Here is an 18,066-nt window from a genome sequence, read left to right on the forward strand (position 1 = left end):
CAAAACAACGCCAGCCAATCAGAAGACGCGTTACATCCAAAATTAAATTATCAAGTAATAATAAAACAACATAACGTAATATCAGAGTACCACATAAGAAAGCTGTGCCGTTCCTTAAAAATCCCCTTCCACATTCTTGATTTCTACATCATACAAATTTGAAATATAAATTTGTCTCAATTTCTCTAACACCAGTTAGCACATTTCGATTCATCCAGAGAGCTGATAAAGGTTATGACCTTTTAAAACATAGCCAATCATCTAATGAGATCATCGGCAACCACACGTTGATAAAATTCAAGCAGCAGTAAATTTGTCTAAAATTATTAAATCTTCAATTTCAAGTCCATAGATTTTTTTCTTTTAAAATTGTATGTTGTTGATATCATTAAAACGGAAATTTATAGGTCAACAACTTGTGACTTTTTAAGAAAAATCTATGGACTTGAAATTGGAGATTTGATGATTTTAAGACACATTCACCGATTTTATGTGCTTCCAATACAGTTGTTCACTTACTTTGAACTATAATTGTTAACTTTTTATACATTGTGACTTGGACGGAGAGTTGTCTCATTGGCACTCATACCACATTTTCTTATTTATATACACAACAAATTTCTTAATATTGATAAGACAAAAATAGTTATATTCCGTAACTGATTTTTTTGACGAAAAATGGTTTTACAACGGCAAAAGTATAGAAATAGTGGACAAGTTTTGTTATCTTGAATTTATTTTGAACTTCAACAGAACATTTACAAATGCACAAAAGAAACTTGTTGAACAAAGAAAGAAACCGATGTTTGCACTAGAAACTGTCACCTGAACCTAAACTCTCTTGTAACTTTTTGATATTTACGTTGGTAGTGTTTTAACTTAGGCATGCGAAGTCTAGGGATTTTCTAAAGCAGATGAAATCGAAAACAGTTCGTTTATGTTTTTGTAAAAGATTACTCGGAGTTAAACAATCAACCAATACTTGTATGGTGTATTTTGAGCTCGAACGAATTAATTTTGAAGCTTAAATTACAGATTTTTAAATATTGGCTTAAATTTTTAAACACAAATAACTGTATTCTGAGATATGTATACGAGAATCTTAGTTTTTTTTGTGTAAACACTATTTGTTGGTCGACGAATTGGTTAACTGATTAAGGATAAACTACACAACTTGGGCTTATATGAATTTTGGTTACGCTAGCCTGAATTGACACTAATGTGAAAACGCTGTCCACTAATAATACAGCGTCTTGTAGACGTAAAAACACAGGAATTATATTCTATATTGGAATACAGTATCAAGTGCATTATTTACAAAAATATCATCACAAACCTAGATTTACGATATTATGTTTCTAAATATATTCCCCCTTTAGCTCGGAAGGCTATTACAAATAAAAAGACTATCGTTACATTCACTGAATAATGAGACTGGCCGTTTTCTAAATGTACCTTTAGTGGATCGTTTATGCAAATTATGTGGACAATGTATTGAGAACAAGTTCCGTTTTATTCTTGTGTGGTCGGCACTTTTCATTTATCATCCTGGCTTTTAAAATTAAGGACAATATTTTACAAAAATAATTAACAATCTCTTTCTACGTGTTTATTGCAAATATTACTATAATATCTGTATAAATCGATGAGCTGTAAATCTTAAGGTAATAAAGTGTATCAAAATAATACCAGTAGATACTATACTTGTTAAGCCATATATGTATCGCATCAATTAATAACTGTTCGTCCATATCGATTAATATCCGAATGTTGTAAATTCACACCTTGGTGAAAACTTCGAAGGGATTAAGATTTACAAAGTTATCAATTTATCATTTTATCATTGATGACAATCTCACATCCGATCTAACAGTTTAAAGTAATTACTGTCAAACATTTTGATGATCCAAGCACGAGACAATGAAATTCCTGATCTGAAGTTATTTAATTAAGTGATCATACACGCGAGTCTATCAGATTTTAATTAATCTCGACATATCTGTAAACGAGATCGAATAAATTGATGAAATGCGTCTTGATTTATTGACCGTGCAAATGCACATGCTGGCGTATGTTACTTGACAGTTTTACGAGTATTTAGTGGAATTTGAGTGTCGATTGATGTTTGGGAAAATCTTTTCTTTTGCTACATTACTTTGAGTTTTCAACCACAGTCGTTACGGAGGATACATGTTTTGTGTTTATCTCGTTATGTACACAAAGTTCACAACTTAGAGATGAAGGTTAATTCTTTGAAGGTACACGTGCTTTTTTCATATGACCAAATACTGTTACATATATACTGATTGTCTCGAGGGATACGAACATTTGTGAACATAACAATCGGACAAAAGACTCACTATGTTTATTTGTAGTTTTCTTTTATTCCAAATATATATATAGCTAACTTGACTTCGGATTGAATTGGATTGGTTTGCGTCTAGTCATTTCATTTCATTGTTTCCGCTTATATTTTTCTGCTACAAAATTGCAGGGTTATTCCTTATGTAGATTAATTTAGACAATTAACCTAAGTTCTGTACGGGCTTTTAAATTCATTTTCTTACTCAAATTGAAATCGCGTTAAGTTAGTTATAGGATCTGAAAAGAAAAAGGAAATCGGGTTCCATTAATTAAAGAGGATACCAAGTTTTCCTTGAATATCTTAAAATAAGCACTTTAAAACTAATTAAAGATATTCGATTTTCATTTCAGTAAACACTTAATTGTCTATTTTTATAAGAAATAGCAATATTTATATATGCAGTCATTCTACAATTTACATTTTTTAATTATATATATATATATATATATATATAATATAGATTGCCTAACAATGTAATTTTAACACACTATTTAGTATGTAAATATAAGAATGTTTAAAATATTTACAAAATGATGAAAATAAACGCAATATTTCGCTAGACTAACTAGCTTTATCAAGCGTGCATCTATCCAGGTGAAATCGGATGTAGATGATAAGAAACTTTTGCAGCTCAATGTATATGTTGCACTTGAATTTAGCTGCCTTGAAAATAATACATAATTTGGATGAAGTTCAAGATTTTAACAAAATTGGTGGTTGAAGTTAGCAACGTCCATTGGCCAATATTACAGGATAAAAAGGACGACGCTGTGTACTAAATTATTCTTTATCTTTCCTGTATCTTTTCTCATCTTTTTCGTTAAGACCATCAGGTTCTAAAGTGTGGAGTTGGTGGATCCAAAAATTTTCTCTTCTCCTTCTCGCCGTGGTGTCCCACTCAGTGTTGACTTCTATGATTTGGAAAGTAACATTATCAAAAGAATGTTTCATTGAACGAAGATGTCTTGTGAGAGGACAGTTTTTGTTAGTTTTGTACCATGAACGATGGTTATTGAGCCGAATATTAAATTTGTCCATTGTTTCTCCCACATACTGAATGCCACAAGTGTCACACGTTAATATATAAATTGAGTTCTCCGTTTTACAGTTGGAATTTGAGTAGATGGTATAATTTTGTTTAGTAACGGAGCTGATGAAAGAACTGCTTGTATTGGCAGCTTTACAACACAAGCAGTTCCTTCGACCACATTGTTTGTAGCAACCGGGAGATGGAGTAGGCTGCTTTGCTAATAAAGATGTCACTAATTTGTCACGGATGTTTTTAGGTCTTCTGAAGGCCATTACTGGCGGTGAGGGAAATACTTTTTTAAGATTTGAATCATTTTCTATAATTTTCCAATGCTTCTGAACAATGGAAGACACATTTTTAAAATATATATATATATATATATATATATATATATATCTGTGCATGAGTAGATTGTAATTTATATATATATATATCTATAAACAAGTTTAAATTGAAAACAACGTTCAAACCTATGATTGCGTTGGATAAAAACCGCAATTTTTATACGTGTGCATGCACAACAAATTTCTTGGTAGAGGGGTCTAAATACAGCACAAACAACATTTTCCAAAAGACCAAAAAAGTGAAAAAGTATATTTTAACAAAACGCGCATTTGACTAGCAGGTCGAACAACGGAATCGCCTTGCACTATGCCCGACGCGCTAGACCACTCGACCACCTAGGCTCGACAAAAATCAAGCTTTCGGTGGCCGTGTCTTACCTTTCCTCGTCAGATCAGCTGAATTATCTATCGTAGAGGATCTTACAAATTAATGTAGGATGCAGTCAATAAAAATTATATTATATATATACAGTCAGCCAAAAGTTAAGCACCACCTATATATAATTAGCAATATTTTTTTTAACTATTGCGAAGAAATTATTAATGTTTGGTGTTATGAATTGCCTTTAACATACACTAAGAAAATTTATTACGACCAAAAAGATTGAACTCCGATAAACCCGTCAAACAACTTTTTATTCAAGGTCATCTGCACTTTTACAAATACACTATTTCGATACCTTTAAATCATCTTCCTACTGTCACGCGTGCAGGTGAAATTTGATCATCATCAAGTCATTGTGTAATATGGCAAGGCGTAAGTTATCTGTGGCTGAACGTTAGCAAGCAATTGGCATGTCAAATGCCTGTAGGAGTACTAGGAGCATAGGTAACCATTTCAATATTATTCACACCGTCATTGTCAGACTTTTACAACGTCATGTTGACACAGGAACTGTAAATGATAGACCAAGGTCCAGAAGACCCTGTTTAACTAACCGTCGAGATGACAGACTGCTTATTCGTCGTGCTAAAGCCAACCCATTTACTCCTGCCCCGCAGCTTAGACACCACTGGCCTCCAGGTGGTCGTTGTAGTGTTCGCACATTGATCTGTCGACTTCATAGAGGCAACCTAAAAGCACGTCGTGTTGTCAAGAGACCCGCCCTAACAGACAGGCACCGTATAACCAGGTCTCAATGGGCTAATGACCATCGACGCTGGAACATGAGAAGCTGGCAAAAAATTCATTGGTCAGATGAGAGTCGGTTTCTGTTTTGACCAGTAGACGGCAGAATACGAGTTTGGCGGGAAAATAAAACTGCCTATGACCAAAAGAACATTTGCCCAACGACTGCATTCGGTGCTGGTGGTGTTACAGTATGGGGTTGCTTCTCATACCGTTGTAATCTGGGTATGCATATTCTGCAGGGTAACATGAACGGACAGACTTACAGGGATTTGGTGCTTAGAAATATTGTAGTCCCTCATTTTGACAATCACCCACTTGCGTCAAGACCCATGTACATGGACGACAACGCTAGACCACACAGAGCAAGGATTGTAACCGAGTACAAAGAGCAAGAAGCCATTGACACTATATTTTGGCCTTCCATGTCTCCAGACATGAACCCTATCGAACATGTCTGGGATGCCATTTGCAGAAATTTCAATCGCAGAGATCCACCACTGCAAAATCTTGGCGTTTTAAGAGTGGCAATTGTTGATGAATGGAATAGATTTCCTCAAATAAAGATCAGAAGGCTTATACAGACGCCGTGTTATGGAACTGTACCGGAAGAGAGATGGTTACACATCCTATTGACTCAAATATTGACATTAAATTTGCCGAACATACCAAAGATTATTTGTAGAGAATTTTAATGATATTGGGTGATTAATTGTTGTAAAAAAATAAAATCTCAGTGAAACTTAAATTCCGTTTCTGATTTTTGTAATTTGCTCTATTTCTATGAACGCAAAATTTAAATGCATAGAACCTGCATAGGTGACCAAACTTAAGTTTATCGTTTGTGCATGGTATATGTTGGCAAAATTGCTACATGATTGTTTTCTCTTTTTCGAGGAATATCTGATTTTTAGGTCTTTCCACTTTTCTGTGGAAAGACCTATTGTATTTGTTCTGATTATTATTATTAGGTCTTTCCACTTTTCTGTGGAAAGACCTATTGTATTTGTTCTGATTATTATTATTATTTTCTTCCGCCAAATTTTGTTCTCGCGTAAAATTTTTGTTTCGCAAGATGTCGCTTAGATATTTCTTATATAGTATCATACAGTTTATGCGCTTTTTATTTTCACCCATTCTAAGCCGAACAATTTTCTTTGTAGGAGTTATCTCCCCGAACACTGTTTTTCTTGTGACTGCATCTCCTCCGTAACCGTAAAAGAAAGCGACAAATTTATTTTATAAAATTGCTCATTATATCCTTTGCATGATTTGTCCTATTTTGACCGAAGCGATATGAATATTCCATATGAGAGTTATTTCCCCTTATGCATTTGAAATAAGTGATATGCATTTGTAACTGGTAAACCATAAATGATAGAGACCTAGGGTCTGTTGATTTGAGGTCTTTGGTCCTTAAGAATAGAAACTAGGTCAAGGTCAAAGGTCAAGGTCATGTTGTGATTTTTAACATTAAGTTCATATCGCTTCTTCCTAGAAAGAGTTATAGCTATCGACAAAACAATTTAACCAAAAAGTTTGTCGCGACACGTGTTTACTAGAAATTTTTTGTCGAATTGGTACGCGTCATTTTATTGCAGGGTCAATGTCCCTGTTATGGTCGAATCAACAAATTACTTATCAAAACTTCAAATTTTGCAGCTATCATGTTGTAAATTTTTCTTATCTCAATTATCAACCACAGTCTACCACTACACTCCCCCCCCCCTTTTTTTCAACTGATTTTTTTTTTAAGTTATCCCATTTCTATGAAAATAAAATCGCTTTTAGTCCCATACATTATACAGTAAAATGCTAATCCTTCTTATGTACAAATTTCTTTCTGAAATAGAAATCCATCCCTGCAAAAATCTGCTCCAATTCATGTATTTTCTGAAATTAATCGATTAGACACGTGCGGTCTGCTTGATTGCGAAATTAAAATCAATGTTCCAAGTTCGTAAATATTACTGAAATCCTACAATCAAATTTCTAAACATGCATTAAAATACAAATCTGTGCTCCCGTAAACATGTGTACGTAATATGTATGCATGATCCGACATCAATGACCTGTACAAAATAAAAACAATAGTTATCGTGTTTCTCTGATCAATACACATGTGCTCTGTTCAACGGTCTCCCCTGAAAAGAAATTAATATTCTAACTCCAGACATATATATTCGAGGGTCACATGACTTCACAACACTATCTCGCGCGCGGACCTAAATTTAGAATAAAACATTCCATATCCAAATAAGGAAAATAAAACTTCCAAGATAAAATTTACTCCGTTTTCCTACAAATTCAATCAAAATGCATACACAACAAATAGATGAAAAATGGAAGTCCGAGGTAACATAGAAACTAGAGAAAATTTATAAACGAATGATGCTAGTATCAATTTTTATGAGGACATCTCAGGCGTCCGTTTCGCTGTGCGAGATGTATAAGTACGCAGTCACGTTCGGTCAGAATATAGGCGTTATTTAAGTAAGCTGCGTCGCACAGAGAAAGTGCCATGCAATCAATCAATCAATCAATCAATCAATCAATCAATTGACCGACTGACCGACCGACCGACCAACCAACCAACCAACCAACCAACCAACCAACCAACCAAAACACCAATTAATCATCTTTCGGAGGGGAAAGACCGTTTAACAATTGTTTTTAAAACAATTGATTTATATTTTTACATGAAATTTTTTTCGATGCAATAAGAATAGGTGGTGCTTAACTTTTGGCGGACTGTATATATAAGTTATGCAGCACATTTTAATATAGTTGTATATTATGTAACGAATAATTTAAAATTTTATTTTTTATGTTCATGTTTTCAGACGATACAGGGATAAGCATCACCAAGAAATGTAAAAAAGGACTGTGGCACCGTTAAAGTCCACAGATTGCACACTGGTTCGTTCAAATCTAACTCCAGAAGAAAATTGTATATTGACATTTTTAAGTGATGTGCCACAATTATTTTGTATATATTTTTTCTACAGTTGATTCAATTATAAAAAAAAACTTCGCTTTATAAGGAGATGCTAACCCTGTCGACGCACCCGTGGTCTCGCTCCTTTTGAAGTTCATGCGATTCCCTCAGTTTATGTTTGTTACTTTTAATCGATTTACGAGATTTGAACATCGGTAAACTACTGTAGCCTTAATTAACATAACAAAAAAAGTTAACTTCTTTTTATTTTTCATTTTTTCGTACGACAATGGCTGTAAATACAAAATAGCCTCCATATTTGTAAATAAAAGAAAAACTCTTCTTGACAAATGACAAGAGGGAAAACCTTTTCAAAAATATTTAAATCTTTCAGTGACAAATATTACTAACGCAATGATTTGAATATTGTCATTGTTTAAAAATACATGGATGTTAAAAAGTAAAGTTATAGCCAGTTTTGCGCCTTTATGTAAAGTAAAAATAAACGCTCTGACTTAAATTAACTATAAATAACAGGATTTGGACCTTCCTGTGTAATATTGTCAAGCATATAGTTAAAAAAAAAAATTCTGGTGTGTGTTTTGTCAATTATATGAGTCAGCGGAGACCCTCCTATTATATTCTAGACCAAGATATACTGATTCAGTAATTTTATTAAATATTGTAGCAAGATAATGCAGTTTGTTTTCATCCATATTTCATGTCGTGCAGTTTCCTCTTTTTATCTTCTTTTCTCTTTTTATTATGTTTAAGTGTTGTTGTAGCTGTATCATTGAAAAAATAAACGAAAATTAAACAACCTCAATACTTTAATACGGTGTAATGTGACAAAAATCATTTGAATGTCCTTATATATTTGATAGACATTTAAAAAAACTGTTAAATCATTTATATTTGGTTCGTCTTTTTGCAAATATTATAAGTACTTGTGTTTATCAACAAGGAAAATTTGGGGGTTTTGCTTTGTTGGTTGTTGTAGTTGAAAAACAACGAGATTAGATATTTTTAATAAGTTTCATTACATGATAATACTTGGAATCATTACTTTTCAGATTATAACTTACTTGCATTTTGTGTCTGTATTAATGAAGTTTTAGTTGTACTAATATTGAATTATAGTCTTTGGGGATACCGATTGTGACGAGAAGTTATAAATATATAATATTAAACACGCTGCCCTTTTTTTATATTTCTGTTTAATGGTAATAAACGTACACATTTTCCTTTACTCTTTCTTTGCAAGTAACATGCGTTTTTATGCCAAGCGTTTCCGGGATGACGCTATTTATTTTCTGCAAGCGACAGTTTTATGACAAATAAACATAAAATTGTTCCTCCTCAGCGCTTACATAATTACATACGTTATGCATTCATTACATATAATAATGATACTGGAATTTAACGTGCGAAGGAGAAATGGGACAACAACTTTATCCTAAAAGTTCTATTTTTCACTGATTTTGTATGTTAATTATATCTTTTTAAAACCAGTCAATGTTTGAGATGCCCTATCTTGGTTATGCATATAGTAATTCATAAAACAATCTGTTGACCTATAGATTTTTTTTGTTTTTTGGATTTATTGTATTGTTTGACTTTCTGTCTTAGTGTCGTATATTCCATATCTCCTTTTATGCAAAATATTAAAATATAATGAAAAAAGGGAACATGTCGAACAGATATACCAAGATTTGTTTAACTTTGTTCATGTCTGTAATATATGTCGTTTCATTTAATATGATCGTTTATATTTTTATATATTTGTTTTGCATGTAAACATTGTCCATAAGGGCGTTAATTTGTAAATGAAATGCATGGATTTTTCTTTTATTAATCAAAATCTTCGGAAGGAATTTTAGGACAGCTAAAAAAACATGATTCTTGAAAAAAAAATACCATTACGTAATTTTGACGAACGTGTCTACTCGTTTTTGTCATTTAAGAAAAATGTTCAAGATACACAAATTTACTTATCTTTGTGGTGCATTTTGTGTGAAAATATCCACATAAATTATGTGTTTTGAGGGCAACTCCCTCAGACAATATTGACAGTATACGATTTTGGTTTATATATTAAAAGGGTAACTTGGATTACCACAATGCTGGACAGCAGAGCAGACCACATCAACCACCAACATCAACTACTCAAAAAAAAAAATAGATAAATAAAGACAAACAACAAATTAACAACATATTGTTCAGATAACCTGACTTGGTACACGAGATTAAACGAGTACGCACACTGACACCCCCCCCTTTTTTTACTATCTACATCATATGTCGTAAAAGTATAATCTCAAATCTTTGGATTGTTTTGCTTTCTAAACCTTTTGTCTAGAGCTTCCCAGATGAAGGTTATTCGAGAAAGGTGTTGTACGAGTTTGAAATCGATATCATATATAGATTTGTAAAAGGAATTAGTTCTGTGTGTACTGGACATATTCAACTATTCGGTTTCCCGTTCTTAACTAAATTTAAAACGGTTCAAGATCTTGTAGTACACTCTTACAATTCATGTAAATTTCATCAAAACTGGCTATTAAGGTGGTATGGGTGTCTTCCGCCATTTTGGATTGTACAATTGCAGAACATAATAGGTCCAGATTTTCAATTAAGTCAGAAAATTTTGATGCAGGAGTGCAATTTAATTATACGATTTTTCATTTAAATGAACAAATTGGTGTGATTTTAAGTTACAATAAATAATATTTTTACAAAAGTAGAATATTTTTGCTCATTTTTTTTTTAACTTTGCGTGTTAAAGGGATGGAACTCAAAAATAATAGAATTTTTAAAGGAATCTGCAGGAAATGTGTCTATTTTATGTTATAGCAGGAAAAACGTACAATGAGACCCCGTTTATTTCTTTTGTATTCTGACAGCATTTTATGAGAGCTATTTTCTCAAATTGTATTTCAAAATTCTATCTTTTAGTTTTCCTTCTATTCACATTATGATGCTTTTTCTCTGTATAATCTACACAAAATGTTGCATACTTCGCCATCTGTAGCTTGGAAACAAGCTAGGTGAACTATAAATTTTATTATATTTTTGAACATATCATACTATATACTTCATTTTGATAATAAAGTATAAAAATAAATTCTCTCATTTTTTTTTATACTCCCATACCACCTTAACTTTTTCTATATGTCAGTCATTTCACAAAAATATAAACGAACGTATGCTTTGCAGATGCTAACTTGAAGATATACCATTGATATGCAATCTGTATCCTTCTCATTTGGTATATAAAGTGTTCAAATATCACCATGTTTAAAGAAATGCATAAAAATATCAGGTTAAAAACAAATATCGTGAGCTTTTAGTTTAAAGGTGAATAAAATTGAATAAATCAATATTTGATCTCCCTTTTAGCATTTGTCATAATCAATAGAAATTAATTTATATTTGATAAATTATTATTTTATTGTCTATGCTTCAAAGGTATGTTCAATTAAAATTTTCTTTGAAGCTAGGAATAAATTATAAAAAATAATCATAACCGGTTCGCAAATAACATTCAGAAATATAACATATTGTTTAAAATAGTCATTTCCAAAGAGAAGCCTGCAACAACAACAAAGACATCGAATGAAGGATATATGGGTAAACATTAATGACACACCAACAAATAAACACATAGTGACCCAGAAGCCGTTCACAGGACAACAACATTAGACAAGTGTTATAATACCTATTTCAAGTTCTAACTCGGTCCCATCCAGTCAAGTCGTGAATAAATTACCAGAAACTACTAAAAAACTACCATAAATCGACGATATTCAGATCTTATAGTATTGATTCCACCATTCACCAGCCAGTGTTATTTTAAAAAAAAATCTCATTTTGTTTTGGATATTGCGTATATAAATGGAATACGAGAGTTGATCATGATCATACAAAAAAGGGCCAGGGCCAATTTCCAATATAAAAAAGACGGTGTAGTTTGATTGCCAGAGAGATATTACTATCCACCAGAGACAAAATTGCGTAGATTTCTGATAGATACTGATTTCGCCCGCAGCTATAGGGTCATTTTTCATTAGTATTATTTCTTAATATCACAACTGTATGTGTTTATTGGTTTTTATGTTCTTTTAAACATTGAATCAGTTAAAATACTTTATATATGGCTCAAAACTACAATTTTTAGATTTTCGGCAAATTGTGAGTATTTATTCACATATGTATTCGAAAGATATTTTAAACCAAACATATATATAAGCTGGTGTGTACTACCGTTCAGATATAAGTAATGGGTGTCCTCAAAATAAACGAAAATGTTTTTCTTCTACAACGTGTAAAATTTGCATTTTGATGTTTGTTTTGTGTATCACGTTGATATATGTGTTTTAATCACAATTGGCTTTAACACGAATGTGTATGAATGAGTAAGTTAGATTTTGTTGATATTTTCTATAAATGTTGAAAACGTTTTAAAAAAGTAATTTTCTGATACTAGTATTACATTCTACTAAGTTTCGGCTCAGATATTGCCTCTGTGAGTAAAATAGACGCAGGACAAAAGGCCATCGTAGCTTTTTAAAAACATTTCAAATCAAAGAAAATTATTTTTAGAAAATAACTATATCCTTCGTCTCAAATTTAGCCCAACTATGTAGATAGATGTAACGTTTCTAAATAACAGATTATTCAAGTAATATAATATGATACATGGATATAGATTGCTGTCATACATGTGCAGAACACTATACATCATTATATATTATTTTCAATTAATACATGCATATTTAATTGTTAGTTCTAGTATTAGCGACAACACTAGAAAAAGTTTCAAGATTGTTTTAAGCTATTAATTTTTTATAGCAATATACCATCATTGTATTCCGAAAGATTTTAAAATTCAGCTACACTAAAATGGTTATATCGTCGTATTAATTTTAAAGAACATGCACACTATTATGATTTATACCTCTGTTTTTATTTTCTTTTTTATCCATGTCATCAGATAGGCATTGGTCGGATGGCGAAGGAGGACATGATGAGGGACCACAAATCCCGGTGTTATATGATTCTGAATTGTCACAGTTTAGTCCACTACTCGAAGAATTTGGTCCTAGTAACCGTGACGTTCCTGTATTATTATGATGTATAGATGTCCCATATTCACGTGAAACCGGGAAAAAACTTGATGGCGCTGTATTTAACGTCCTGTTAAAATTAAATCCTGTAGCATATGGTCCCGACATGAAACCCCAATCACTTGGGTATGAAGAATAACCAAATCCTGAAGGTGGGGTTATTCCAACCCCACCAGATGGAGGGTGCATGCAGTCAAAAGCACTATTTCGTTGAAAGAATCGTCCCATTGCGCTATAGCCCAAACCACTGTCAGAGCAATTTGTGGAAGAATTCGGATTAATTCCCCGTTCTGTTTCTTCCATTATGTTGGTAAGAAAACGACAATTCCTAATTTCTCGTCATAAATCTACAGTTAAAACGACGAAAATGAGTTCTTCAGATGTACTCTGAGCAGACGGTAATAAGTCAAGAACAGACGATAGGATCAAAAGTTGTTAAACCGTCACTGAAATTTGATGAGCCAATCAAATCACAGTGTTGGCACATCTCCTCTGCTGTTCACGCGATTTTGTTTACGCCTCGTCAGGATGGTGCATTTATAGGTGTTGAATTTTGATGGGAGCAATTTGTCTTATCAAGCAACACATATCTCTAATTATGTAAGATTGATAAGAATCACCTCTCAGACAAATATTTGCATCCATCATACGTCACGTTTGATTTCTACATGCTGGACACCGACTGTATATTCAAATTTAATAAAACATAAAATAATTATCATCAGTGCAAATAAACTAATTTTACAATATAGAATTATTCTTTCATAACTTACACGAGGATAAGACAAGATATTTAAATGTTCATTTTATATATTCATGACGCACTTCGTTCATTTTTACGTATTATACAAAAGACAGTTTTGTAACATTGTGTTCGTACAAAAATAGTGTTAAAAGGAAAAGGATATTTTTTCATGAGACAGCAACCCAAAACATTGGTCAACTAATCGTTAAAATCGATGAGAAAACACAATATTAAATGATAAGCCAAATGAACTTAAATATAACTCAGGTTTGATGTATTTATGTTGGTTTATTTTGGTTTTTCTACCGTTTCATTTTAGAGTTGTATTTTGTTTTCACTAAAAACTAACAGTAACATAATTAATAAAAGTTAGAATGTTAATTATTTTCCTATATGTACACATAAGCTAGGTTTTCACGGTCATGATTTTTTTCTCTGTCTCCGTTTTCTTTCGATGCTGACGTGATATTATTAACGAAATTCGAAAATATGAAAATAAGACTTCATGTAGATGGTGGTGTGCATCTGCTTAATATATGATGTAAGGCATGGACCATTTGACTTTCGGGAGGGGGGAGGGGAGGGGTGGGGCCAGGGTTCTTTTTTAAAACAAAATAATCTGGCCTCTTTTTTGACAAAAAAAATAATCTGGCCTATTCAGTTGCTAAATATTCTGGCTTCATGTCCTATTCCTTTGTCTTTACAAATGTTGAAAAAAATATTCTTGCTTTAGATTGGATTGACTGAAAAAAAATATTCTTGCTCGGTTTGCATGATAAAAAAAAATCTGGCTTGATATAAAAACCCAATCCCCCCCCGAAAGTCAAATGGTCTTTGCCTAATTACAAAACTTATACTGATAAAGTAAACGAACAATCATAAATTGGTCCAGACTAGATTTGTTCTCTCACAATTATCGCAATACACCAAATTCTATGTTCCCATAAAATGCCCATTCATTATTTTCTTTGCCAGAAAAAAAATAATTTATGAATGCAACAACTACCGAACTCTCACTATCAGCCTATTATATGGCTAATATACGGTGTATTTTGTCCTGAACAATTGCCTCAGCTATGCAAGGCACGTCTGTTTCTCTGAGAAATGGACATTTCTTAGTATTATTCTATGCTTCATTCTGACAAAATTTACATGATGGACGATGAGAGCTGATGCTATAAAAAAAAATGTTTGGTTGTTTTACACACAAACATGTTAACTGGTTTACACCCCTTGGCTTTTGATAGAAGACCCAAATCAACCAAACTCAAAAAAATTCTTGAGAAATGCTATTTTCCATTTTCCAAGATAACCATATATCTATAGCAGTAATCAGAATTGTTTCTGTATATTAACTTCATATCAAACGTACACGTATTGGAAGTAAATAAGAGTCATATGCACTTTTATAGAAATAAATCAACAAAATAAGTATATTTGATTGACAAAACATGGGTTACTGATCTTTACAAATTTTCTTTAAAAAAGAGTAGTTGACGCATTTTTGAAAAAATATATTGTCGTCAATCTTCTTAATCACATTCTTGAATCTAATCGTGGCATTTTTCACACCATATACCAGAGGAAAGTCATCAATTTGTAACAGTACACTAATAACGAGGAAGGGTTGTTGATTACACTGTGAAATGGATTAACCGTTTCAAAAGCAACACGTGTTTGTTGATATTTACATTTGTTTCTATTTACTCTGGAACCAATAACGCCTTCACTCAGCCGTGAAAAATGACATATTTTCTTTCTATTTCAAGTTAATTATTGTCAATACAACTTAGGCAACAGCTTTGTGAACATCTATGCGAACAATTACATTGTATACACTTAACTGTATGTACATGCATTTGTAAAATATTTTAACACCTGAGTTAACGCCACATAAGGCAAATTGATTAAACTGTCAGTCATAATATTGGTTTCTTTTAAGTCATATGATACTTCAAATTTAAAAAACAAAGTTGAATATGTTTCATATCATTGAATGGCTAAGTTTTACTATAAAATAAGTGTACGTGGACTTTCTTGTAAAAGAAAATCTGTTATCTAATCAAAATGTTCAAAAATGTACTGCTATTGAATTTTTGTCTGCCCGTAATCTAATTCGCCGATATTTTTCACTATGCAGTGACCTTAACTACGAGACCTCTCATTAAAACTTCGGCCAACGCACAGCGCAAGTGCGAGAGAAAACCCGTGATGAAAGAATTTAAACAAACGTGCACAGGAGTTCTTAAGGAACAAATTCAATACAACAAATCATTTAACAACTTTAATGAAAAAGTTAAATTAACAAATGGGAACGCATGGAAAATATAAAAAAATAAGTTGCTTTCTTTAAAAAAGAGAAAAGCAATGCGTGAACCCGAGACCGCTGGTCACCAAAAAATTGTTATTGTTTTTTTTATTTTGCTTTTGATTTGAAATAATTGACTGTGAATAGAATATTAAGGTAATTTAAACGATGATGCTAAAACACTTTTAGAGAACGTTCGGGAAATTTAGACTGCCACTGAAATGAGGGTATATTGGATATGGACAGATTTTGATTTGAAATAATTGACTGTGAATAGAATAAGGTAATTTAAACGATGATGCTAAAACACCTTTAGAGAACGTTCGGGAAATTTAGACTGCCACTGAATTGATGGTATATTGGATATGGACAGAAATTTTGCCTTGCAACAGGCCACCTACGAACCCTTCAAAGAGTTGTTGCAAGGGGTTTTAACGTGCAGTGAGCGAGGTACTCTCTCTACAAGTACCATTCTGACCGGATGTGGCTACGTACCTGAACATCCTGCACAGCCAAACGGGCGTCCCACTTTGGAAAGGGTTTTACTGCCGATCGGAAGAGGACCTAAGTGACCATATTTCTATTCCCCATTCCCCCTTGTATGTAAACAACTTTAGAAGGGTTTGTTATAAATCAATCTAGTACCGACTACTGAGCTGATGATAAACTCGGGGACTTATCCAATGTATTTTTAAATAAACAACAAAATACATTTAATACGATCCTTTTGAAATAATAATAAAAAAAAGAATAAATGTGTATATAATATGCGTACACCTCACAAATATATATTGTCAATTTCTATTCTTTTAATTTCTGATGGAAATTTAGACTGCCACTGAAATGAGGGTATATTGGATATGGACAGAAATTTTGCCTTGCAACAGGCCACCTACGGACCCTTCAAAGAGCTGTTGCAAGGGTTTTAACGTGCAGTGAGCGAGGTACTCTCTCTACAAGTCCCATTTTGACCGGACGTGGCTGCGTCCTTGAACATCCTGCACAGCCAAACGGGCGTCCCACTTTGGAAAGGGTTTTACTGCCGATCGGAAGAGGATCTAAGTGACCATATTTCTATTCCCCAGTCCCCCTTGTATGTAAACAACTTAAGAAAGGTTTGTTATAAATCATTTTAGTACCGAAGTACTGACTACTGAGCTGATGATAAACTCGGGGACTTATCCAATGTATTTTTAAATAAACAACAAAATACATTTAATACGATCCTTTTGAAATAATAATAAAAAAAGAATAAATGTGTATATATCATGCGTACACCTCAATATATATTGTCAATTTCTATTCTTTTAATTTCTGATGGAAATTTAGACTGCCACTGAAATGAGGGTATATTGGAAATGGACAGAACTTTTGCCTTGCAACAGGCCACCTACGGACATTTCAAAGAGCTGTTGCAAGGGTTTTTAACGTGCAGTGAGCGAGGTACTCTCTCTACAAGTCCCATTCTGACCGGACGTGGCTGCGCACTTGAACATCCTGCACAGCCAAACGGGCGTCCCACTTTGGAAAGGGTTTTACTGTCGATCGGAAGAGGACCTAAGTGACCATATTTCTAATCCCCATTCCCCTTTGTAGGTAAACAACTTTAGAAAGGATTGTTATAAATCATTTTAGTACCGAAGTACTGACTACTGAACTGATGATAAACTCGGGGACTTATCCAATGTATTTAATAAACAACAAAATACATAATCTGTTAGCTTTAATACGATCCTTTTGAAATAATAATAATACAAAAATGTGTATATAATATGCGTACACCCTGAGACTAATTATTCTTTTAATTTCTGATGGAAATTAAGCTATGATTGTGCTTTATTATAGCATGCGCTTGATCAAACTCCTCTTCACAGGGAGCATTTGAACATTGTTCTTGATTTCCATTTCTAGAACGATAAAACATATTACCATCAAGACAAATATAGTAAATGAAACATTTAGGATATAATATTAGTGTCTGTAAAAAAAACCCACACATTTACCTGCTTCGCACCCTATGTGTACGTACGTCTCAATCCAACATGTCTAAGCTCACACAAAGATTGTTAACATCACTAAAT

At 32.9% G+C, this 18,066-nt stretch overlaps 1 protein-coding gene across 1 annotated transcript in view; it reads right to left on the reverse strand.

The window, feature by feature from the left end:
• Nucleotides 1-13,308, reverse strand: part of LOC127727932 (homeobox protein MOX-1-like) — a 36,458-nt gene extending 23,150 nt beyond the window's left edge. The window contains exon 1 of the mRNA XM_052235092.1: nt 12,764-13,308. Coding sequence (XP_052091052.1) covers nt 12,764-13,235 — 472 coding nt within the window. The 5' untranslated portion in view covers nt 13,236-13,308. The remainder of the gene's footprint in view (nt 1-12,763) is intronic.
• Nucleotides 13,309-18,066: the final 4,758 nt, after the last annotated feature.

Source organism: Mytilus californianus, unplaced genomic scaffold (assembly GCF_021869535.1).
Source record: "Mytilus californianus isolate M0D057914Y unplaced genomic scaffold, xbMytCali1.0.p SCAF_2, whole genome shotgun sequence".
Lineage (NCBI taxonomy): Eukaryota > Metazoa > Mollusca > Bivalvia > Mytilida > Mytilidae > Mytilus > Mytilus californianus.